This window comes from Carassius carassius, chromosome 7 (assembly GCF_963082965.1).
Source record: "Carassius carassius chromosome 7, fCarCar2.1, whole genome shotgun sequence".
Taxonomy (NCBI): domain Eukaryota; kingdom Metazoa; phylum Chordata; class Actinopteri; order Cypriniformes; family Cyprinidae; genus Carassius; species Carassius carassius.
In genome coordinates, this window is record NC_081761.1 from 9,813,540 (window position 1) to 9,840,169 (window position 26,630).

The window sequence follows — 26,630 nt, forward strand, 5'->3', positions numbered from 1 at the left end:
TGGTCATGGAAACTATGAGCACGTACACAGATGTTACCAGCATAACTTTTTCGTATGGACATGCAGTGACGAATCAATAAACTTCATTCTGGGCATTCACTGTCACTGCTACTGTGGCTCTAAATAACATACATTAGCAATGAAAGGTAGCTGTGTCCTTGCAGTGCTCCATTAGTGTTTAATATACCTTATTAAGAGCAAAGACGCTTGCGTGCAAATGCTGCGTATGTACTAGAGAGTTTGTGTGTGTATCAAAAGGCCTAATCTTTCATGTGTTTACCAGGTACACTTATGTAATCCAGTGAGGAATGGCAGGAACGAACAAACAAAATAGGTGTGAGTAGAAGCTAACAAATGTGCACATACACACTTCATGGTTGCAGACATTGAATAAGTGTCAGGGTAAACAGTAGTTTCTCTAGTAAACAGGAATGGCTTTACGCATACTTTGCGACTCATTATAGTGTTTAAATATCTTCTTTCTGGCTCTATTTCTCAACTCTCATCTCCTTGACCTCTGTCTAAGCACTGTGCCATGTTGACCCATTAATCAAGATTAAATGGATACAGCCATTCAACTAGCAACTTGCTTCATTTTAACATTACCTCAATCAAGATGACTACAGACTGAAAGATTAAACAAAAGGGATCATATCGAGATATGGCAGATTAGATTCACAAACAACAAGCATGCAATGGGTAATCAACCAGGAGATTATTACTTTCACATCAGAATGCAAACTCACGCAAAATCTCACTGGCATCCACAGACATCTAGACATGTGCATGAGGGGAAGATTGTAAGGAATGATTCTCACTGTGTTTTAGCTGGTGGAACTTGGCAGACAGTAAAAGCTGTTATTATAATGTTCCAGTAGCTTTAGTCATTCAGAGAGAGAGAAAAAAATGAGAGACGAGATGAGAGAGAAAATCTTTGTTCAGTACACTTTAAAGTGGCTGCTGGAACCACAGCACACTCCAGTTTACGGTTTACTGTCATTCAGCATAAATAAAAGCATATGTAAATGTTGGACACTTAAGAGACACTAAAGAGATGATTGACACTAGGTTTAACCGATTCCAGAAGGTTATATGTATGGTATATAAAAGTGCTTCTCACATCAGTGAATAGCTGACCTGCTCAGGTGACTGGGAACTGCAAGGCTTGTATACGTTATTAGTGTTGGAATTGATAAATTGTTCCACAACAGATAATTTGACGTTTAGGTTAACTAACCTCAGTTTTTGGTCTAGCCCCAGAAGCTCCAGAGGGTCCCGATGATGCCAACGATGACGAAGAGCGATAAAGTGGCATGTTTAGAGACTGCGATGAGGCTGAAAGACTTCCTGCTGAATCCGGCATTTCTAAATCATCTTCCTGTTTAGGAAAAAAAGTAGCATCGTCCTACTTTAAATGCAAAAACACATACTTAACAATTGCTGAAATTTTTATTTTACATAACATTCACTAAATTGTTAATAATTTGAAATTGAATATATGTTGAAAACAAAATGATTAGAAATTGCTGTAAAAATAAACAGATTTTTTTTATGCAGTCTATAAAAGCCCACATTAGAATCACTGAGGGATTCAACAAAGTTTTCAAAGTATGTGAAAATAAATGTCCATTAGATATTAAAAGACAAAAAAATCTGTGTTTGCGGAATGTTTTACTTTTTTCACTAAACTTTTGAACTTTTTATGTTTTTATTACTAAACGCTCAGGTGCTGACATTGTCAGTCTGTCAAAATAAAAGTCCAACTTCCAACATATCTCTCAATGCTGATAATCATAAAAAAAAAAAAAACTGGCCTGTATTTAATTCTTGGTGATATATCAGCCAACCACTAAATAATTCTACATAGATTTAGTACTAGTACTGAAGGTCTGATGCAGTTGTTGACCACTATTTCATTGTATCTTCACAAAACTTGGTAACTCTTTAGAACAGGGACCAATTCTCACTAGAATTAACTCAGTTAGATAAATCTTAATTAGTATTAACAACTAGTTGCCTATTATTAACATACTGGCTGTTTATTAGTACTTATTCTCCACGACCATATTCTACATCCCTAATCCTAACCTATACCTAAACTTAACAACTGCTTACTAACTATCAATAAGCAGAAAATTAGAAGTTTATAAAGGCAACATTCACTGTTAATGGTTTGTGAATAACGAGAATTAGAGCTTAAAATAAAGTTTGATCCAAGAACCAAGATGAGATTTGTGTACAACTTGAATGGAATCTTCTGAATGGTGGCCACTCACCGAGATGATCCGCCTCTTTAAATTGGGAGTGCAACTGAGGGAGGAGCTTAAAGCATTCTCAATCTCTTCGTCCAGCTGATCCAACTTCATTATTAACAGAACCATTGAGTCCAAATGTGACCTTTCCTTTTCCCTCTCTTCCCGTGAGCTCTGAAAGGAGAAAAACATCTTAAAACACTGTAACAACACTGATGTTAATCTGAATGCTCCCGATGAAAATTCTTTAAACATATGTCACAGCAGACCAGGCGGCGACTTGGATGAACACGGAACTTTTCCATACAAGCTGAGTGAACGCTTTAGTAGATTTAATCTAATCTTTTTTACCCTTACTGGTGGCTAATGCTATTAAATGAATAGTTAACCTAAAATAGAAATTCTGTCATCATTTACTTGTCATTTCCAAACCTGTAAGATTTTCTTTTGGCATTAGGAAACAAAAGAATTTTCAGTGGCCAACATCTCATTGGGCACTAAATCTTGCTAAAAAATAAATATAACTAGACACAGGAAGTGTCCTCATAAACCATGTTTATTATACACATTTGATTCCTCATAAACCATATTAACCAGTACACACACACACACACACACACACACACACACACACACACACACACACACATTTTTTTTTTGTGAAAAGTGGGGACATCCCATAGGCATAATGGTTTTTATACTGTACAAACTGTATATTCTATTGCCCTACACCAACCCTACACCTAACCCTAACCCTCACAGGAAACTTTGTGCATTTTAACTTTCTCAAAAAAACACATTCTGTATGGTTTATAAGCATTTTCAAAAATGGGGACATGGGTTATGTCCTCATAAGTCACCCTCTTCTTGTAATACCTGTGTCATACCCATGTCATTATACAGAGTTGTGTACTGATATGCCACAAAAACAAGAGCACACACACACACACACACACACACACACACACACACACACACACACACACACACATTTTTGACATGGAAACCTTATTTTACACTGGCAGAATTAAAGTTTTAGCACAGGACTACAGAAAGAGTGACAGTAGAAGACAGAAGTTGCAATGCTACTCAAGCAGAGAGGAATGATGCTGCCACTTGCCCCATGTCTGAACCAGACCTGTGCAAACAGCCCCACACAAAGCAGTGCAGTGTGAAAAGGGTTTGCATAGCTTTTACTGGTATTTACCCCTAATACACGCTTGTCTGTCACAGAGCAAACAGTGAGAGAAAGAGAGACACTTTGCTAGTAATGAGGTAACAAACATACAATCCATTGTCCAAAACACTCATTTTACCTCCAGACAACTTGAAGGTTTTAAAGAGTTTGTTTTTGTTCTAATAGAGAACGTCATTAGGATTAGCTGGTAGACATATGAGCACAAGTTTGCACAACTTGGTACTATCTGGCTCCAAAAATCACCACAAAAGGAGCACATGTGATTATTTTATAAGACTTACAAGTACTGTATATTATCTTATATGCTTGCAATACTGGAAACTAAATATTCTTAAACCATACAAAGCTTTACAAAAGAAACTGACTGAAATTTTAATCTGTATTGATTGAAAATCTCAATCAATTTTGCATATTTGCATCACACAGGTTTGAAAAGTAATATAAAATAAAATTGGTTAGAAAATCATTTGATTCAAAATGTCCTTTTGTGTTCCACTGAAAGCCATTCATGTTTAGAATGACATGGCAGTAAGTATATAAACAAGTTTTGTTAACAATTTTAACTCAAAAACTTCCATGCTGTAAAGAGAGTTTATCTGCCATTTACATACATACAGACGACTTCATTACAAGGCCTTTGAGCCTAGTTCTACTGATTAGATGTGACTGATGCAGGTGTTGACAAATTTGGCACATCATCCCAAAGGATGTGCGTGTACAGTGTGTGTGTGTTGTGTTTCACTTTTTCAACTTCCTTGAATCTAAAATCCATGTACAGCATTGTTTTGGTACACTGTGCTTTCACGTGTGAACTGTTTTCCCCCTCTCAATCTGAAGAACACACAATCATGACCCTAATGACACATCAGCTACAACAGGACTAGAAAACAGGAAAAGCTGACAAATTCACTTTGACAGATTCAATAGTCTGGCAAAAAACACAAAGGTGCCTATAAACATGTAATGTATATAATCAGTTTCCTCATTCAGCTTTCAATGTGTATACTGTTCTACAGTAATTTTTGTGTGCCACTCTGACTCTGTGCCACTTTGTCACAGAGAATACTGTTTGTTTTGTACTGTTTTACATCAGCACAGCACAGTCAAAGAGTTGCACACTATTTGTCATCTCATATCTATTCCTGGAAATACACTATGATAAAATATAAATGATAAATTCTTGGAATCATTATTTCAGATAACTAACTAAAGTTTGAAATTGGGATGTTGTCGCGGGAAATTATTTAATAAAATGTAAATATATATATATATATTATATTTGAGTTGGTAAATATTTATTTTGTTGTTAATATTTTTAATTACATCTTATTTATATATTATATATAAATTTTGTTGAGTGTTTTTGTCATTTTTATTAGTTTTATTTCTTCTGCTTCTTACTATTATTGTAAAAAAAAAAAAAAAAAAAAAATATATATATATATATATATATATAGGCAATGGCAACTAGTTGAAAAAAAGTTATATTTATGCTATTTAGTTAAAAAGAAAGAAACAAATATATATATATATTTTTTTTTTTTTTTTTTTTTTTTTACAGAGGTCAAGGCAATACCTGACAGAACAAGGGACTAATACCACATTTCTGCACGTAATGCATGACAGTGTGGAGTGACTGAGCTACAGAAAGATTCCTCCTCCTCTGTCTCTCCTTGCTGTCTTGTGTGTGATATCAGGTGTTACACTGACCTCAGGTGGTGTGCTTTTAGTAAGACATATTATGTCTTACTATATATATTTATATTTTATATTATTACCTTTAAAGGAATTTACACATTTTATGTTATTATGAACCATTTTCTGTCTACAAGGCCTTTTTTTGTAAGGTTATTCCATTTGTTCAAGGACATTTTGAGACATTTCATAGCCACAAGGACAGCGAAGCATATCACACACATACACACAACACATTCTACATTCATTCAGCAAACTTCAGTACAGTGACCTTTCCCTGACATTTTGATTGTGCATCTGCTTGTGCTCTAATAAGCTTCAATATAAAATGTGAAACTAATTCAATTACACAGAGACACTTTACTCAGTAATTTTATTGCTGCTTTTTTTGGTATCTTATTTTTATGCCATTGGCAAGTTTATACATGCAACAAACCTGACAGACCCAAAAATCATCAAATGAAGTCTGAATGTTTTAATAAAAAGGAACAGTTCACCCAGGATCAGGAACAGTTTGTTTTCAGGTTATAAAGTGCAGAAATGGGCTCACCATCACCATCATCCATGATTCATTTTATTTAGTTCAAATCCAATAATAGAGGGCGTTACAGAAATAAAATGAGGATAATTTGGCTAGTCATTAAACCTCAACATGTGGCAACCAGCAATATGTAAAATAAACCATCTGATATGACGAGCCTTTATCTCATGTAAAATTTCAAAGGTACTATTCTTTAAGTAAAAGAAAACATTAAGAGAAAAAGAAACATTATGAGTAAAAGAAAATTTCTTATGTTAGTTGGTATACCGGTAAGGTAAAGCCTTTTTCTGTTATTTATCGTATGTCTCTCTCTTTCTCTATTTACTGTAATATACTTTTTTCCTTTCCTTGAGTTCCTTGAGTTGTAAAGACTTTTGCTTTACTCTTTATAATAATTTGGCCTTGACAACCATCTTTCTCATATTCTTTTTCTTTCTCTAACATAGTAGTTTGGTTATTTAAAAAATGGGATTCATATAGCAAGCTAAAGACTCAAATGGTTGGCTCACTCTGTTGTTATAGTTACAGTATAGTTAGAGTCTCTTTATGGAATTGTGGGATGGAATATTCTGTCATAGATTACTTCAGTCTGTAGACAGTTCATTGGGGGGGGGGGGGGGGGGTGCTTCAAGGCACAGGACTACAGAAAGAGTGAGAGTAGAAGACAGAAGTTGCAATGCTACTCAAGCAGAGAGGAATGATGCTGCCACTTGCCCCATGTCTGAACCAGACCTGTGCAAACAGCCCCACACAAAGCAGTGCAGTGTGAAAAGGGTTTGCATAGCTTTTACTGGTATTTACCCCTAATACACGCTTGTCTGTCACAGAGCAAACAGTGAGAGAAAGAGAGACACTTTGCTAGTAATGAGGTAACAAACATACAATCCATTGTCCAAAACACTCATTTTACCTCCAGACAACTTGAAGGTTTTAAAGAGTTTGTTTTTGTTCTAATAGAGAACGTCATTAGGATTAGCTGGTAGACATATGAGCACAAGTTTGCACAACTTGGTACTATCTGGCTCCAAAAATCACCACAAAAGGAGCACATGTGATTATTTTATAAGACTTACAAGTACTGTATATTATCTTATATGCTTGCAATACTGGAAACTAAATATTCTTAAACCATACAAAGCTTTACAAAAGAAACTGACTGAAATTTTAATCTGTATTGATTGAAAATCTCAATCAATTTTGCATATTTGCATCACACAGGTTTGAAAAGTAATATAAAATAAAATTGGTTAGAAAATCATTTGATTCAAAATGTCCTTTTGTGTTCCACTGAAAGCCATTCATGTTTAGAATGACATGGCAGTAAGTATATAAACAAGTTTTGTTAACAATTTTAACTCAAAAACTTCCATGCTGTAAAGAGAGTTTATCTGCCATTTACATAAATACAGACGACTTCATTACAAGGCCTTTGAGCCTAGTTCTACTGATTAGATGTGACTGATGCAGGTGTTGACAAATTTGGCACATCATCCCAAAGGATGTGCGTGTACAGTGTGTGTGTGTTGTGTTTCACTTTTTCAACTTCCTTGAATCTGTTTTTACATTTTAAATAACTGCGACAGCGAGGACAGTTTGAAGATCCTCTGAAGTATCTGCACACTGCAGCCCCAGGACCCGCTCTCTGTAGAGTTTTTTGGTTGCGTTTAGCCTCCTAATATTAAAGAGGTTGTCGTCTAGTCTGAAGTCTACTGCTATGCCACTGCTATTTTCAGTCTGGTTGTGGAGAAGCTTGGTGACACACAGGAGGAAGATGTTAAAGAGCACTGGTGCTAGCACACACCCCTGCCTCACCCCTGTGTGCCCAAGGAAGGGCTCGGACTATTGTCCGCCTATGGACAACCGAGAAGTCATCACATTATGGAATTGGGGCCAAAAAAGACATCTTCTTTCAAACAAAGCAGCGCTGATAGTGTTAATAAATCAACTGACAGATGTTGCGACATAACTTCTGTTTAAGTGTCCAGTCTTTAATCTGTTTGGATGGCCATTGTGAAAAAAGTAATATGTTAAAATATGGGTGCTGAAATAAACATTACACTGCTTTCTGCATATGCTGTAAAACAGAGTTAATAAGGCCAGAGGAGCAGAAAGAAATCAAAAAAGATTTATGAGCCAGTTCGTGTGTGTGCTCGCTCTCTATTATTACTAATGTCATGTGACTGTCTCCCCATTTATTTTCCATTTAGCACAGAATTAGCCTGTCAGCATCAGTGCTTTGCTGTTGGATTTGTCAAGGTGAGCCAGAGCTCTGTGTGTGTGTGTGTGTGTGTGTGTGTGTGGCAAAAGCTAGTTGCATGGATGCCTAAGCTTTTCCATGACACACACTCATTCTGAAATGCTCATAAACACAGCACAGCACACACACACACACACACACACACACACACACACACACACACACACACACACACACACAGCCCACTGTTTTCACTCTCTGTGATGCATTGTTCCATCTCTGATAAAAGTGACATCTGTCCACAAAACCCACAAATGGAGGAATATACCAAAAAAAAAGAGGTGTCAACTGCATTTTAGTAGGTATGAAACATTCTAAATGATCCCCGATTCAGTCTCTTTTAGTGTCTTCTAGGGGTCACATTCCTACAGGCTTCTTCCTGTTTTGAGATGACAGATTTCCCACAGTGTGAGATCTCCCAGGATCTTCCTGCTCTTTTCCTCTTTCCCAGAGATCTCTGGGGAATGTACTTATGACCAACTAAGTGTATCCTCAGTGACCCCAGAGATCTTTCCTTAAGACCTCAACATCTGAAATGAGTGTGTCCGGCAGAGTGGCACATCGCTGGTTAGACACTAATATAAAATGGAAACTGTCAGCGGCCAACTATACAACAAAATCCTTCTCTAGCAGAACAGGCTTAGAGGAGAGAGAGCTGGAATAAAACTGAACACATGATAAAACTTGATGCTTTATATATAATGTATATATATAATGTCAGGCCTTAAATGTTATTGTAACGAGATTATTTCGACATTATGCATTAGGGGAACTGTATTTGGGCAGTTTGAGTTCTACCTCAAAAGTAAATGCATATCCTTTACGAAAATACACCAAAACTTATACAGAAATAGTATTTCAATTTAAAATAACTAGTGCTGCCACATGATTAATCATGATTAATCACATGTAAAATAAACATTTTGGTTTACATAATATATGTGTGTGTACTGTGTATATTTATTTTGTACATATAAATACAAACACATGCATGCATATATTTAAGAATATATATGTTGTTTATATATTAAATATATTTATATATAATATAAAATATAAGAGTTTAAATATATAAATGGATATACATTTAAATATTTAAAATATATATTGTACCTGTGTGTATTTATATATAAATAATAAATAAAAAAAGTGCACATACATATATTATGTAAGCAAAACTTTTATTTTGGATGCCATTAATCGTGATTAATCGTTTGACAGCATTAAAAATAACCGTTTACTATTTTAATACATTTAAAATAGAATCTATTACTGTGATGGCAATTTTTCTCCAGTTTTCACTGTCACATGGTCCTTCAGATATTATTCTAATGATCTCTGTTCATTAATAAATTTCAGTATCAACATTGAAAAGGTTTTTTTTTCAGTACTCTTTGATGAACATAAAATTAAGAAGAACAGCATTTATTTAAAATAGTGGGCACATTTGACTGATACATTGTTTTGGTGTGGCACATTATAGAACATACTCAGAATGTCTGCATACAATGTTAACTTTCACACACTGTCTCATACAGCAGTACCTGATGGCTCATTTAGTATGACTCATGTACTTTTAAAAATACGTAATTACTGTACTTGGCTTATTTACCTCACAGTATAATAACTTCATCTATAATCAACCACCTAAAAATGTCTCTGTAAAAATGCAGTAAGTTATTCACAGCCATATATTTGAAACTTTAATTTATTTTAATAATTATAATAATAATAATAATAATAATAAAGTATCAGGAGGCCTAACACACTGAAGAAAAGTCAAAATGTATGGTGTTTGCAAACATAGGCTCATCACAGATTTTCAGGAAATGGCATAAGCATCAGCATTCCTTTGGTAAACTCATTTACTTCAGTATTTGAAGTATTCTGGTATCTGGCCCAAGTCTTGAACATGGCATTTATGCGTCATGTGACTACAACAGAGATGTGCATTATGGGAAGTCATAGAGAAAAGTTTCAGAATTTCTTTCCTAATAACTATGTTTGATATTATTGAATAAGGTCAGTCAGAGAGCTGGTTTGTTCAAGGATATACTGAGGAATCCTTTACCTCACTTCAGTGCTCCGGACACAACAGCTACCGAAGAAAAATAAAGTTGTCGCAAATATGTGATTATCACTCCTTAGTTTAACCATTTTGTAAAATCAGAACTACATTTGTCTAAACATTTAATAATCAATTTAAAAAAGAAAAAAAAGAAATCAGCTCACTGAGGCTGGATTTGTTTGAACAATAATACTGTGATATATTATTACAATTTCAAATAATTACTTTTTTATTTTAAGATATTTTTGTAAATTATTTTTTTAGCCATGTTTTTCAGCAGCTATTACTTCAGTTTCACACCATCCTTCTGAAAGCATTTTAATATGCTGAATTGGTGATCAAGAAATATGTCTTATTATTATTATTATTATTATCATCAATGTTGAATGTTGTGCTGCTCAATATTTTGGTGGAAACCACAATGCATTTTTTTTTAGGATTATTTGAAGAATTTATATTTTAAAAGAAGATAAAATAATTATTTTTGTAAAGTTTTCACTCTTGTATCCAATGCATCCTTGATGAATAATAATAATAATAATAAAAAAATAATAATAAAATACTTCTTTACTTGAGATAATACTGAAAACATTGTCATGACTGAGAACGGTGGATGACGATTATTTGCCCAGGTCAAATATGAAAACAGTCCGATGTTCCTTCAGACATGTTACTCCTGCATTAAGCCACATATCTTTTTTGAAAGTTGCAGGCACACATTTCTAATCTTTTTTAGTGGTTGGCCCTGATATAAAGCTTTTCTTAACAGAAGAGAGTTTTGAACTCTTGGCCTGGATTTGAGTTCCCACTTGAATCATTTATTGGGATTTGGAGGAATGAAACATAAAAGGTACAGGAACTAGAGTGGGGACCAAGGGGCATCAGATGCTCTGTGTACACAGAGGCCTTTAGCAGTAGTTTGACCTCTTTAATAGAGTTTAAAACACAGCTCAAAGGAACCAAACATGCTTCAGTGCAGCATGTTGTACATGCAGAACAAGTCTAACGCTGATGGTTTGTGAATGGAAATGAATGACACACACACACACACACACACACACACACACACACACACACACACACACACACACACACACACACACACACACACACACACACACACATAAACCTCTAGCTTTATGAACAGGAAAATGATAGTATAAATATGACTTCATATTGTAAGCCCGATTGAGTTTATCAAAATGGTTTGTGAACTACAGGGGGTGTTTAACAAGCTTTTATTTCTATTTTCTCACAGTCAGCACAGTCAACTCTTGAAAGAATTCTGCCTAAATGCCCTGTTGGGGCCAAGAAGAACTCAACAGCATGAGTGTGATTGTGTGAATAGATGCCCATTTCACTCTCCTAGCGGACATTTTGAGTTCATTTGGCATGTTCTTTATTGTTCCTTACCTTGCAGGACACACTGGCACTACCTCAGATCATATAAACAAGACATGTTTTAATAAATAAATAAATTTCAGAATTTAAATTAGATTATAAGATAGTGGGGTGGTTATTAGATTTTCTAAGTGACAGAAGGCAGAGGTTGAGAGTAAATAGCACATTTTCAGATGCCCTTATAATGTCTACAGGTTCTCCACAGGGATGTGTTCTCTCACCCTTGCTTTACATTTTGTACACTAATGACTGTGTAAGTAAACACACAAACAGGTTCATTTTATAATTTGCGGATGACAACGTTATTGTCAGTCTCCTGAGGAAGGATGAGCACTGTCATGTCCAGTAGTGAATGATTTTACAACATGGTGTAATAGTTTACTTTTTGCGTGTGAATATAAAGAAGACAAGAGATATGGCTATTGACTTTAGATCTAGTCATTCATCATCAGCTCAGCCAACTATAGTTAAAGGTCAAACGGTGGAATGGGCTAGTACTTATAAGTATCTTGGGCTTATTATTGACAACAAACTGCGTTTTGATTTTCATGCCGAAGCACTATGCCAAAAAGGCCAGCAACGGTTGCACAGTGTTGTTGGTATGGTAATCTAAAAGTGAAGCATCGGAACTCATTGAATGGCATTGTTAACAAAGGAAGTAAGATTATTGGTTTTAAGCAGACTGGTTTATCAGATAATTTTGAGCGGTTTGTCTTACAGAAAGCCAAAACTATTCTTTTAGATCATACTCATCCAGTGTTTCATGAGTTTAAAATGCTTCCTTCTGGGTTACGTTAAAGTATGCCTAAACTTAAGAGTAACCGGTATGGATTTTCTTTTATTCCTACTGCTGTTAGACTCTTAAACCTGTGAGAGTGTTGCTTGTATTGTTTATGGATTGTTTTTAGTATGATGGTTGTGTGTTGTTTACAGATTTTATGCTGCATCAAAAAATACAATAAACTTGAACCTTGAACCTTGATACATCAATAGTTCTCTTCCCTATCCAGCACTTCCAACATAGCTGATCACTGATATAAACTGCTGGTGGAAAGTTTAGGGTCAGCGTTTTTTTTTTTTTTAATATAAATTAATACTTCTATCTAGCTAGGATGCAATACATTTATCCAATGTGACCGTAAGGACTTTTATAAGGTTACACAAGATTAAAGTCTACATATTCATCAAATAATCCTGAAAACATGCATCATGGTTTAGATATATTAATACTAGGAATATAAGAGTTTTCAACTCTAATAAGAAATGTTATTTCTTAGAAAATATTTTATCTTTTAATATTTCACAATATTACTGTTTTTACCATATTTCTGATCAAATAGGCACAGCCTTGGTGAACATAAGGCACTCATTTTAAAAACATTTAAAAAAGTATTGCGTCCTCAAACACTGAGGCACTTGTGATAAATACAGGGTTGGATTTACATAAAGTCGAGTAAATGCTGAAAGGGTGAACTATATCCTTTTTATCTTAACTAGCACCTTCCTCATCAATAAACACCACCAAAAAGGCCAAGCTGCTCAACAGACTTCATCAGTTTGACTATGCTGCACTAACTAGTAAGACCAATGTGAAATATGAAAATAATGTGACAGCATAGAAAGGACATGAAGGTCTAAGTCAGACTTTTTAATAGGTAATTTCTTGAAACATTGTTCAGCTCAAGGCCAAGTCAGCAGTATTCATCAGGGATCTAATTATGAGGTTGATCTTCATCATAAATATCTGTATCATCATAATAACTGTACCTTTGCACAATTTAATTATCCTTCTGTCTCTAAGGGTGAGTGAAAATAAATCTATAAACCCTGTTGGATGGGGCGAGGCTCTGCCTTTATTAGAAACAAATTCGCACATGCATGCACATGCACATATCTGGAGACTAAATGCACACTGTTTGCACAGACATGATACATCAGAATTAGTGTGTTCCATTATGCTATTGCAGACTGAGCAAGAATAGAAAATGATATTATTGTAATATTATGCTCTTTGTACGGAAATGTTTACTCACCAGGTAATCTAACAGCGTTGCATTCAACCCTCCACCAATGGGTAGGGTTAAGGGACAGAATATAAAGTTTGTACAGTGTATACAGCATGGCGATAACTGTAGTACAGACTATAACTATAAACTATAAACTAATAGTTTGCAAATTATTTGCAAGTACTTCTTTAGTGGTATTATCAAAATCATAACTGAATTTTGTGAAACTTTTAAATTGTGAATAAAATCGATTCTCTGTTCACCAATAGATTCACACCCCTACCTTATCAATAAATACATGCATACAGTCACAAGTGCATAACATTTGCTCAATATGGGGAGTAATTTTTGAAACAGTCTCTGTGTTAGTGCCACTTAAACGATTCCAGGAATCTCAAATCCACCATGAAGCCCAGATTCATACTTCAACTCCCTGATAAATCCCCTCACTGACACATTCCAGCACATTCACAGTGTCGTGTGTGCAGCATCATGTGTGGAAAGGGAAATACTTAAGTTATCACTGGTCTCATTATCTCCATCATTGGCACTACTGTGCTGTCAAGAGAATAACAAAATGAGCATCTAGTATCTCTCTGTCTACATTACTAATACAATCCTTTGCATCTGTATTGCTCATTCACAGACAAGATGATTGGAATAAGTAAGATTCCTTCTGTACTATGTGTCAAACTGAAACTCTCACACTCAAGTACTCTTGTTGCTCACTCTGTCCTTGAACTCATAATAGTTCATGTCTCCATTAGCAGTAGAAAAGAGTCATTCAAGCCCTTAAATGGCAAGCATTCACTCCAGTGCTCCTTAACAAACACAAATCCCCACAAGAACTCCAGCCACCAGTCCTGGATTTCAGCCTCACAAATAAATGACAATTACACAGCATGGCGTGTTTTGCTTGGGTTGGTTCCTGTCTAATGGATCCTGCTGTATAAATAATGACTGTGTTTTGGACGATGCCTCCAGGGTCTTGTGGAATACGACAAGGATGAATAAACACAGAAAGCTATGAGAGACTTTACCTAAGGGACCGAGGTTGGCAAGGCATGCTGCTGTCAATCACCCATGTAAATGCATAAAGGTAAAAATATATGCATGCAAGCACACCCACAACAGATCACACATACAATGCCCGTCACACATCAGTAGACACACAATGATTACACATACTCACACATATTATATTTGTTCCCTCTTAGGTCTTGTTTGACACCAGTTTCTTGGACTGTGGAACATGCCACAGATGGCCATGGCCAGAGATGTAGTAAGTTGGAGTGATGTTATTGCTTTCAAAAGGGTGTGGTCATGAGCTAGCATAGTGATTTAGGATGTGGTGCTTGAAAAGCATGGCGCTATATAAATGCTTTTAATCAAAACTGTGTATACAAGCAAGCACAAACATGGAGCAGGAAGAAAGAGTCTGCAGAAGAAACATGCTGGAACTGGTTTAAAACCATCTAAAAATAAAAGCCAGCATGCATGCTGGCCACTCATGATGAGCACTGTGCACAGGACTGTCTAGGGATTAATACATTTATTCAGCAAGGATGCATTTATTTGATCAAAAATGCCTGTAAAGACTTTTATATCATTACAATAATGTCTATTTCAAATATATGCTGTTTCTTTTGAATTTTCATCAAAGATACATCAAAGAATTCTGAAAAATAAAATAATGAAATAAAAATATGGCTTTCAAAAAATATTAAGAAACAAGAATTGTTTCTTGAACAAAGAACTGAAGAAGAAGGCTGAAGTAATTAAAGAAGGCTGAAGTAATTAAAAATGCAGCTTTTCCATCACAGTAATAAATGGCATTCTAAAATATATTGAAATAGAAAACAGTTATTTAAAACTGTAATACTATTTTACAATATTATGTTTTTTATTGTTTAAAGTGCCCCTATCATGCTATTTTTACAATTCCAAAATTGTTTTGGGAGTCTCCTACAATAGGATTACATGCATGCTAGGTAAAAAAAAAAATACTTTTGTTTTCTCAAATTATGCATTTAATATCACCTTATTTTCCAGCGATTCTCAAACAATTCGTTCGAAGCAGTTCAAAGATTCAGTCTCTCTAAAACCCTCCTTTCAGTCAGTGAACCTACACTGCTCTGATTGGTCAGATGGCCTAGTCTGTTGTGATTGGTCTATGGCATACAATGCATGTCTGAAACAATACGCCTATTTCAATAGTTCTGTATTTTGAACGCTCTATAGAAAATATTAACATCTATTATTTATCATAGTTTGTGATTCAGTGGAGCAGCTGGTCCATATAAACAGTATACTGATCCATCTTACAACAGCAAGCATTTTGTAAATCCTGCAATGAACTCCCCGAAATTAGAGAAGCAGTCTTCAGTAGAATGAGGTGTGTGTGGGCGGGGTCAAGTTGTTTGTGGCCGGCAAATGTAAAACAAATGCTAATGTATTACTTGTGATGTGTAGCTGTCACTGAAGGGTTTATTTTTTATTTTATTTTGGGAGGCAATAACTTTATTTATCATGCATATCATGCATCATCAACTTTACAACTTTGCAGATTGTTTACATTCACATACAGCTACATTATACATTGCATGAAAGGCAATATTGGAAATGGCATAGGGGCAGAGGCGTCGTGCCCATTCGAAGTGAGGGGGCACGTGCCCCCTCAGATTTCTGAGCCAAGTGGATTTTAAATGCAGCTTCCAAACCAAAAAAAAAAAAATTGCAGAATAATATTTTTTATATATTTGATACAATCACAGCGGTGTGATTAGATCGTTCAGTGCACAGCATCAGCTGCTAAATTCAAATCTGCATTCGCTGGCTGGCGCTGAGCTAGAGACAGACGCGTTCGTACAACGCTTCATGATAACCAATCAGAAACTATTCTGTTGCGCTTATGGATGCAATGGCCAATCAGAGACGTCCAGAAGAGTCATCACTGAAACGCAGTGTTTTGTTCACTTGCTCGCTGACTGAATTATTTAGCGAATTCTCTCATCAGAAACAACAAAAAGTGCAGATGTGCATACGAATGTAAGTAAGATATTCGTTTCATAATGTAAAGTGCTTCAGTGATTTTAATGGGAGTTTTTGAGAGTGCCTGAACTCTGGCTAGACTGAATGAAAATGTTTTTTGATAATGTAAATGTTCTTTACTCTCTGTAAAATGAAAGTGTTAAAATAAGTATCTTACAATATTGTTATTAAAATTTACATTAAATGCAAATTCAGTCGTATTAAAAATATTTTATGGCATGATATGGCACTTAAGTAAAAAGTCAGGTTTTTATGTGTAGTTAATAGATTACACTACATTTCCATATATGGGAAGTCGTGGCCTAATGGTTAGAGAGTCGGACTCCCAATCGAAAGGTTGTGAGTTCAAGTCCCGGGCCGGCAGGAATTGTGGGTGGGGGGAGTGCATGTACAGTTCTCTCTCCACCTTCAATACCACGACTTAGGTGCCCTTGAGCAAGGCATCGAACCCCCAACTGCTCCCCGGGCGCCGCAGCATAAATGGCTGCCCACTGCTCCGTGTGTGTGTGTGTGTGTGTGTGTGTGTGTGTGTGTGTGTGTGTGTGTGTGTGTTTTCACTGCTCTGTGTGTGTGCACTTCGGATGGGTTAAATGCAGAGCACAAATTCTGAGTATGGGTCACCATACTTGGCTGAATGTCACTTCACTTTTTTTTCACTTTTATATTGATCAAATAGCAATCTATAAAGGTGCAAAACGCGTTTACCTACACTTATTTGAGAAACGAGATATTTCCTGATATATTAAGCATTTTTGGAATTGTTTTGAATAAAAAGGAAAAAAAAATAATAAAAAAAATAAGCCTGTATCAGTTATACAGTGCTTTCGTAGAATGACTTATACCCCCCCCCCCAAAAAAAAATGTGCCCCCTCAAAAATCATGAATGCATGACGCCCCTGCATAGGGGTATTTTAAATCAAGATTTGACTTGAGTTCTTATTTCTTCAATGTGTATATTATTATAATTTAGGTGAAAACTGCAACTTTGAAAAGTAATAGCACACATCTTCTCAACAAGCCCCATTATTTGCATTATCAATCATGCTTGAAGAACAAACAGGTGGGATAAATTATGCTTCAAATATAAATTATGGGGTTTAGGGGTTTGAAAAACCAGAACTACATAATGAGCTGCAGCACTTGTGGAAGATTAGGGTTTGAATCCAGCCTGCATCTCCTCAATCCACTCCCCCTCTCTTCCTCCCCATAACTTTCTGTCTGCTTTCTACTGTCTATAATAAAACTTGCAAAAATACCCCAAAATAAATAAATAAAAAACACTGTGAATACAGCATTTAATACGAAACTAATTGAAATCTTGTGATGCATAAAATAAGACCTTTTTTCCCAAAGATTTCAATTTATTTGCATGCTTAATTGCTTTGTTACAGTCAAATTATGTGGAAATTCCCCCAGAATTTCCCTTCCTGACTGACTGATGACCTTCATAGGCATGACACATAATGCAAACTCTCATCTCATGGGCAAAAATATTTTTTATATATATACTGCGTGACTATATCATTATTTTTTATTATTATCTCTGCTTTCTTTTTTACCTTCATTAAGTGTAAATCAAATCGGAAAAAAAAAATAATAATAAAATAAAAAAACATCTTACCTTCCTTGTACGAAGCTTTACAAGGGAACCTTCAGCTTTTGGAACACTCTCAAGGTCTTTGGCTGTATTTTTACATTGATTTGCCTGATGTTCATCATAGTGTCCTTCAGGTTGAGGTTTTTCTCTAGTCACCTCCTTTACCCTTGTGTTTTGGTCCTCTGAAGTTCTCAAATTCTCACAGTTGATGGTATTTAGGTTTGTACTTGTTGGATGTTCTGGTATCTCTGCTGATATCTGACCTGAAACATCATCTCCAGATTCAGGAAAGGAGCCCTCATGGATGGTTTGGAGTTTTGATGAGCAATCATGCCATGTTTCCAGGATGTCAGTTTTTCCAGATGGTTCCAGTTGAGACGTTTCACAAGCAGGTGGTTTAAGGCTTCCAATGTTTAACATCTCATGATCGCAACATTTAAAAATGCCATCACCTTCCAGATTTTCATTGTCCTGACCTTGAGATATTACGTGATGCTTGCACACTTGACTTGCTTTATTAGCATCCGAGCTAGCTTCTGGAATGTGAAGTTCTTGAGAAGTTGATGATGATAACAAGTTTGGGATCAAAGTTTCATCTGAGTATGAGAATTCGACTTTGCCAGATGTTATAATAGTCTGTTCAGACGTTTCACAACATTGTCCTTCCACAATATTGTTTGGGTCAGCAAATTCCTGCTGTGAATCAGAGGTGGGAAGTTTATTAGTTATTTCTGTAATATCACTTGTGACACTCATGTGCTCATGCACTAACAACTGACTGCACACACTGACCTTAACCAATGATTCTGTATTTTCTTTGCAAGTTCCACTTTTGGGATAAGTTGGGTCAGAACAGTCAACTTTGACAGAGTGACTGTCCTTCAGCATGTTTGATAAATCATCCGTTTCTCCTATTCGAGCTAATACTGGGGAAGGGAGCGCAGAATGTGTCAGGCTATGGGAAGCAGATACTTTATCCTTGTTTAGTTCCTTATTATCTGGATCTCCATTGTGAGCCTGCAAATTTCCTGAAGCAGAACATCCCAATTCATCTTGATCTGCCATGTTGTCTAAAGGTAGTCTGCTATCTTGGTCACTCTTGTGCTGTGCTTTCTCATTGACCGTGTTTCCAGGCGTCAATGATTTGCACTTTGTGCCTTCACAGTTAGGTTGAGCTCCACCCTTAAACTTCTGCACTATACTCTCTATCGTTCTTGTACCATCTCTTATCCAAAAACCCAAAGTCCTAGGCTGGTGATGTCCACACTCAGGCATCGAGGCACACCTACTACGCTGGTACCGCACATGGCAGCAGACCAAGTCTAGGTCATCATAGCTGTACTGTAATCCTGTCCGTGGGGTCACATGATCCTCCCAGCTTCTCTTACGAATAGCAACAGGCATGGCCAGATCCCTTGGCTAGCCCATAGAGCCTTATTATTACAGCCCACGGAAAGCACAAAACCAGATACAGGTCCTCCTGCAAAAGAGAGAGAGAGAGCGAGAGAGAGAGATAGAGAGAGAGGAGAGGAGAGGAGAGAGACAGAGATAGAGAGAGAGAGAGATAATTTCTTCAATGTCAAACACTTGTGATCTTCATTTGTGAGAGAAATGTAAAATATACGCCTAATGAATCCTACTGACATTGAAACTCAAGTGCTCTTAAACGTGTTTAGTCTGAAGAGTCTGTTCTGTGTTATATCGAAAACCACATTGACAACTTAATGTAGTGACACAATCCTTTTCGATCATGAATGCTTAATTTATTCTTGAAGAACCAAGTGCATATAAACCAACAATGAATTGTCCACAACTTTTCAACCTGCTTTTTTGATACTTACAGAAAATATTATTACCAATTACAGCTACAAGAAGTACAAACATTTAAAGCAGATCTCAAACAGCTGTAGCACTGACTCGTGCAGGAAAAGAAAAATAACAGAATCACATTTACCCTCGTGCCAACCGTTGAGTCATTCAAGCGTTTCACCAGACCCTCCACCCACTCAAAAGTACAGTAAGACTTCTCTACATTTTGCACAAGTCATTTTTCAGTGATTGGGCATCAAGGACTGACTTCTCTTTAAAATTAGAACACAAGGAAGGTCTCAAAATGGAATGAAATGCAGTAATAAAAGACCACTGAGGGAAACCACACAGCGTGGTGAAGTGGCAGGGGCTCCTGTATTCTCTTAAGTCTAAACAATCTTCTTGACGTCTATGTGAAGTCAGCGGTTAGTGGCAAGAGTTCAGAGACGGTCCTAACCAGGACATTCCTCTCACATCTGGCCAGAAGTTACTCCCTCTGTTGAACATCTGGTTGTGAGGTCCAACTTTCCTTTGGCAAGCGCTTTTGCGGATTATTCGTTTTCGATAAAGACAGTTATCTTGTCGTAAAGAAAGATAATCCTTAGTTTCTCACGTCACTGACATCCTGTACTTACTTTGTGCTTGTTTGGTAATATCTGAGTCTCAGAGTCTGCTAGAGTAACTAAATGTCTAAATTTGAACATAAACAACGAAAACGTGACAGAAAACCAGACAGCAGACATTTAAAAGAGATTCATAAGCAAACACTCATTATTACCTGGATGCTTCTTTCCTTCTCCTCTTCCTCTGGCCTTGAGAGTGTGTCACTTCATGTTGGTACTGTCCGTCTGTGGCGATGGAGCAGCCAGTTACCCACTCGCCCCGTTGTGTGGTGAGCTCACCCTTTGACACAGCTAGCTCTGTTCCAGCCAGGACATCAAGGTCATGTGTTACCAGGGGTCAACAACTTTTTTTATGGTCCCATGCGATGTTACAATCAAACACAATGGCTGCATTGAAAAAGAGAAATGACGAAAAAATACATTCTGTGTTAAATAATTATCCAAGGTGCAAAATAAATAAACAAATCCATGTTTGAAGCCTCTAGACTACTTCAGTTGTGTTGATAGATCAAGTGTTCAGCTGTCAGACTGGCATGCGCTCCTCAGCAATAAGTGTCCCTAATTTTTTCTGCAACCAATTTGCGTTTTTCTTTCAATGAAGCGGTTGAAGAGATGATGAAAGAACTCCAGAAGAGGGAGCAGGAAGCCATTTGTTCTCTCCCCAGATGTCTGGAACGATCACTGATCGTGGTCAGTTCCTGCTAGAGCCTTTTCTCCCTGGAAGAAACAAGGAGGAGGAGAAGAAAACAGAGACGCGTGGAGCTTGAAATGTGGAGAGCATGTTGTCATCTTGACAGCATTAGAGGTCTTTGCTTAGGATGACTGTTTTTTTTTGTTTCTGGCAGTCTTAAGTCAATGTTTTTCCTTCTCACTCTCTTCCTCTATCTCTTGCTTTTTTAAACTCTCTTTTTAGAAACCAGGCTCTTCACATCTCTAAAGTGCAGTTCTTCTGGAAACTGACAGTCTACTCTTTACTCTCTCTCTCTCTCTCTCTCTCTGCTTTTCTTTTCCTCCTTTCTATTTCTGTGCTGTTCGTAACATTTAATTCTTCCTATAAAATCGGCATGCCACATTCACTTTCCTCTAACTGACATTCACCCACAGAAACACACACACATACTTCTCTTTCTATGCCTCTGTGTGTCTGTGTATCAGTGTGTTAGCTGGGAAAAGCACTCTCAGTTTTGATTAGAAGCAGACAGCGTGCTGTGTAAAGGTTTGAGTCAGGGGGCCAAGTCAGAGTGCAGTAATGCTTTGGCACTCATTTCTGAATTTTTTATTTTACCCAAACAAATCCTTATAATAATAATAATAATAATAATAACAACAACAACAACAACATTATTAATAACCAGTATATATAGATTAGATTAGATTCAACTTTATTGTCATTATGCAGAGTACAAGTACAGAGCTAATGAAATGCAGTTAGTGCAGAGTAAGTAAAGCTATGATATACAGAATGTACAGTGGAGTTGCTATATACAATATTGATCAGAGTATATACAGAATATAAATATGAATGCAATGTAGGGATTGTATGTACATTATGAATAGCAGGAACGTGAGAACAGTGGTAATAAATACAGTTGGATGAGTGTGCAAAAGTATTGTTGAACAATGTATTATATGCAAAAAAAACAGTAGTGTAATGATATTTTTTGTAGAAATAGTTTACTGTGCTTGTACAGTAACAACTTTAGACAGTTTATAGTGTAATGCTTTAACCATGTGCAGTCTGTGCAAAATATGAATAGTGCAAATAATGTATGTAAAGTACTGTGACCAGTGCAGTAAAAGAGCAGGTGCAGGTTAGATTGGTGGTGTGGAGTTCAGAAGTGTCACAGCCTCGGGGAAGAAGTGAAGTGCCGTTGAGATGGCTGTTGACCTATTGTTGCGATAGGCAAATTGGAATGGGTCTAATGTAGCAGGGAGACAGTATTTTAAGTGGGATGCAACCAGTTTCTCAAAGCACTTGGCAAAGATGGGGGTGAGTGCAACAGGACGGAAGTCGTTAGGGACCGAGGCATTGGAGTGCTTCGGTACAGGCACGATGGTGGAGGTTTTGAAGCAAGTGGGGACCGTTGTTTGGGCCAGGGACAGATTGAAAATGTCTGTGAAGACCTCAGCCAGCTGCTCTGCACAGGCTTTAAGCACACGACCAGGTATTCCGTCAGGGCCAACTGCTTTCCGTCCATTCACTTTACGCAGAGTGGAGTAAACATCTGATGTGGAGAGTTTGAGAGGCAGTTCACTGGGTTGATGCTCAGCTTTGAGTGAGATCTCCTTATTATTTTGATCAAAACGAGCATAAAAGTGATTGAGCTCGTCTGGGAGGGAGGCAGCGCTGGAGGGGGACACAGAGTTAGGTGGTTTGTAATCTGTGATAGATTGAATGCCTTGCCACATACGCCGGGGGTCTGAAGAATTGAAGTGTTCTTCAATCCTCTGTTTATGTTTGAGTTTGGCCTGGCAGATACCCTTCCTCAGGTTGGCTCTGGCTGAGCTGTAAGCCTCCCGGTCTCCAGACCTGAAGGCTGCATCTCTTGCTTTGAGCAGGAGGCGAACCTCTCTGTTCATCCAGGGCTTCTGATTGGGAATTTTTTTTATTTTTTTGTGTGTGGTCACTCTGCTCACACATCTGTTGATGTGCTCCAGGACAGAGTTGGTGCAATTGTCAATGTTGATCTGAGAGTTTGTGGTGGCCTGGGCAGCAAACTCACTCCAGTCTGTATGCTGGAATTGATGTTGAAGAGTGGAGTCAGCACCTTCCAGCCAGATTTTAACAGTCCTTATTGTAGGCTTCACACATTTGATAACCGGGGTATACTTGGGGAGCAGGAACAAAGACAGGTGGGTCAGACTGACCCAGATGGGGGAGGGGTGTGACTTTGTAGGCATCAGTCACATTAGTATAAACGTGGTCCAGTGTTTTATGTCCCCTTGTAGAGCAGGAGACATTTTGATGAAATTTAGGGAGAACAGATCTTAAAGTGCAGTGATTGAAGTCCCCAGCAACAATAAAGGCTCCATCCGGGTGCAGGGTTTGTAATTTGCTAATAGCAGCACAAAGTTCTTCCATAGCCACGTTAGCATTAGCGTCCGGAGGTACATAAACTGCAGCAGCAACAGTGCAAGTAAACTCACGTGGTAGATAGAATGGCCTGCACTTGATAATCAGGAACTCCAGATCAGGAGAGCAGTAGGTATCAACAATGACAGAGTCTTTAACATAAATGCATACTCCACAACCTTTGTTTTTACCAGAGGTTGCTGCTACTCTGTCAGCCCTGAAGAAAGAGCGTCCATCCATATGCACCACGCTGTTTGGGACATCGTTGCAGAGCCATGTTTCAGTGAAAAACATAACATTACAGTTCATAAGCCATTTCTGTGTCAGGGTCCAGATCTTTAGTTCGTCCATCTTGTTCATCAGAGACCGTACATTGGCAAGGAAGATGCTGGGCAGAGCTGGTCGATGTGGGTTTAGCCTTAGCTTAGCACCCAGCCCTCCACGCCTTCCCCGTCTTTGTTTACGGTCTCAACGCCGACGCCGAGAACTTCCGGTTGGTACGAGTGATCCTCTTGTCCGCGGTGATCTCAGTAGCTCCGGCGGGAGTTCGCTGAAGTCGAAAGGATGATCTAAAACTATGTTGGAACACTGTTTGTTGATGTCCAAAAGTTACTGTTTAGTATAGCTGTAGTTCGCATAGCTGAATCGCGCGAACACGAATGAAATAACCAGGTAGATTAACACTAATTTCCGAAATCTGGTAAGACGCTGAGCCTCGCGATGTGATCGCGCCGCCATCTAAGTCTTAGATCTAGTCTTAGATCTTGTCTTAGATCTAGTCTTAGATCTTGTCTTAGATCTAGTCTTAGATCTTAGTCTTAGATCTTAGATCTATAGTCAGGGGCGCTGCACAAGATCCCGGGCCCTATGCATAGGCAGTCCTAAACTGGATTATTAGGATGCCATGATGGTCAGAGGGCAATGGGGGAATTTGGCCAGAATGCCAGGGTTGCACCCTTACTCTTTTTCGTAGAACATCCTGGGATTTTTAATGACCATAGAGAGTCAGGACCCCGGTTTAACATGCCACCCGAAGGACGGTGTTTTTTAACAGTATAGTGTCCACATCACTATACTGGGGCACTAGGACCCACACAGACTGCAGGGTTAGCACCCCCTGCTGGGCTTCCTAGCACCTCTTCCAATAGCAACCTAGTTTTCCCAGCAGGTTCTCCCATCCACATACTGACAAGGTTCAACCCTGCTTAGCTTCAGTAGGCGAACAGTCTTATGGCTATGATATAGTAGCAGTAGTATTAAAATTATTATAATTGTACTTTTTATATTTAGCTAATTCACAGAAATACTTTCTAATATTGATAAAACTGATTATAGGTTACTATATTTGTATTATTATTATAGCCTAAATAGTTTAAGGAACATTCTTCTACATGTCTTGGAAAGGGCCACATTAAAACTCTTTGACAGTGGCTTGCTTGATCTTGGGCTGCTTCAAAAGAAAACAAGGTATAGTGCATTTCTCTGTGTGAGTTGGCTATTCATTGCCTAATATAGACATGTTTCTTGACAGTCACCCTCTCTCTCTAACTTTGTTGTTGAAAGGGAAAAGACCAGGGCCCGTATTAATGAAAAATCTTAGTGCTAAGAGTTGCTTCTAGTAACAAAATTCTAAGAAAATTCTTCCTAAAATTAAAGAAAAGATCCTAGTAAAGAAAAAAGTAATTCAGAAAGCATCTTAACCCAAACATTTTAGGAATACAGATGAGGACTTGTAAGAGGCTTAAGAGTTTCTTTAGCAGTGGAGAAAATGGATGAAACATGAAGTGGGAAAAGAAATTTGTTTCACACAATGCATGAGAGTGAGTTAATAAGATGCACACATTAGATCGTGCAGGATTTATGTTTGTGACCGATCTTATTGAGATCAGAGATGCACATGCGCTAACATCTCCAACACCACGCCGAAATGCCATAGCGCTAGAGATTTAATAATCACTACATCAACATTAACATATTTGGTTACTGGAAAAAACCCAACTATGTTGCAGTGATGTTTTGGGTCTATCACAAGCAAAGTAATCACACAAACAATTACCTTATTGTGTCGCTGTTCATTTCCTATGAAATTCATGAAGTACGACATTAACAGCATGGCAAATAATAAATAAAGAATATATATATATATATATATATATATATATATATATATATATATATATATATATATATATATACACATAATGTGACCCTACACTCAAAAGCACTCATTCATTTCCTTCTTGGGCAACCAACCAATCACAGTCTAAGTCACTGTCATACCCAGCAATGGGATCAGCCCTGCCTCCTCACTAAAATGAAAGGGTTTTTTTTTCTGTCTTTCCTAACTCAGAGTTGCTCTTAGATTGGTCCTGAATCACTCAGCTAAGACTCATATATAGACATTTTTAAGCTAAATTAGGAGCTTTCTTAGAGGAATCTTAGAAGCCTTAAGAATATGGGCCCTGGAACCCATACAAACTAAAGGGGCGTTCACACTGACTGCTATTTGCAGTGAGTAAGTGGCTGGAAGTCATTCAGTTTCCGCTGGAGCGCTGACAATTTGTTGGTAAACAGTAATTGTTGGTGACATGATGTGAGCGTGAGCAAAATACAACACAAGTTTAGAAAAGCTTATGTAAATAAGACCTGATTACAGGGATAGTTCACCTATAATGAAATCTTATCACCATTTATTGACCTTACTGTGGTTCCAGACCTGTGAGACTTTATTTCTTCTGAAAGACTCTAGAAAAGATATTTTGAAGAATAGTCTGGTTGTCAAGAACGTCAAACTGATTTGGTTACCACTGACTTCCATTGTATATAAATAAATAAATAAATACTACTACTACTACTAATTAATGTAATAATTGTTAGTCTCTCTCTCTCACACACACACACGTTAGATCGTGAATTATGAATTGTGGGGACTTTCCATAGACGTATTTTACTTTTATACTGACCAAACAATATTTTCTATCCCCTAACCTAACTCTTACCCTAAACCTACCCCTTACAGAAAACCTGTTTGCACTGTTACACTTTCAGATCATCACCAT

General features: G+C 37.3%; 1 protein-coding gene across 1 annotated transcript in view; it reads right to left on the reverse strand.

The window, feature by feature from the left end:
• Positions 1-21,176, reverse strand: part of LOC132143509 (rho GTPase-activating protein 7-like) — a 115,359-nt gene extending 94,183 nt beyond the window's left edge. Inside the window, exons 1-4 of the mRNA XM_059553777.1 lie at positions 20,654-21,176; positions 18,091-19,546; positions 2,277-2,426; positions 1,238-1,378 (exon numbers count right to left, since the gene is read on the reverse strand). Coding sequence (XP_059409760.1) covers positions 1,238-1,378; positions 2,277-2,426; positions 18,091-19,470 — 1,671 coding nt within the window. The 5' untranslated portion in view covers positions 19,471-19,546; positions 20,654-21,176. The remainder of the gene's footprint in view (positions 1-1,237; positions 1,379-2,276; positions 2,427-18,090; positions 19,547-20,653) is intronic.
• Between the last annotated feature and the right edge of the window lie 5,454 nt (positions 21,177-26,630).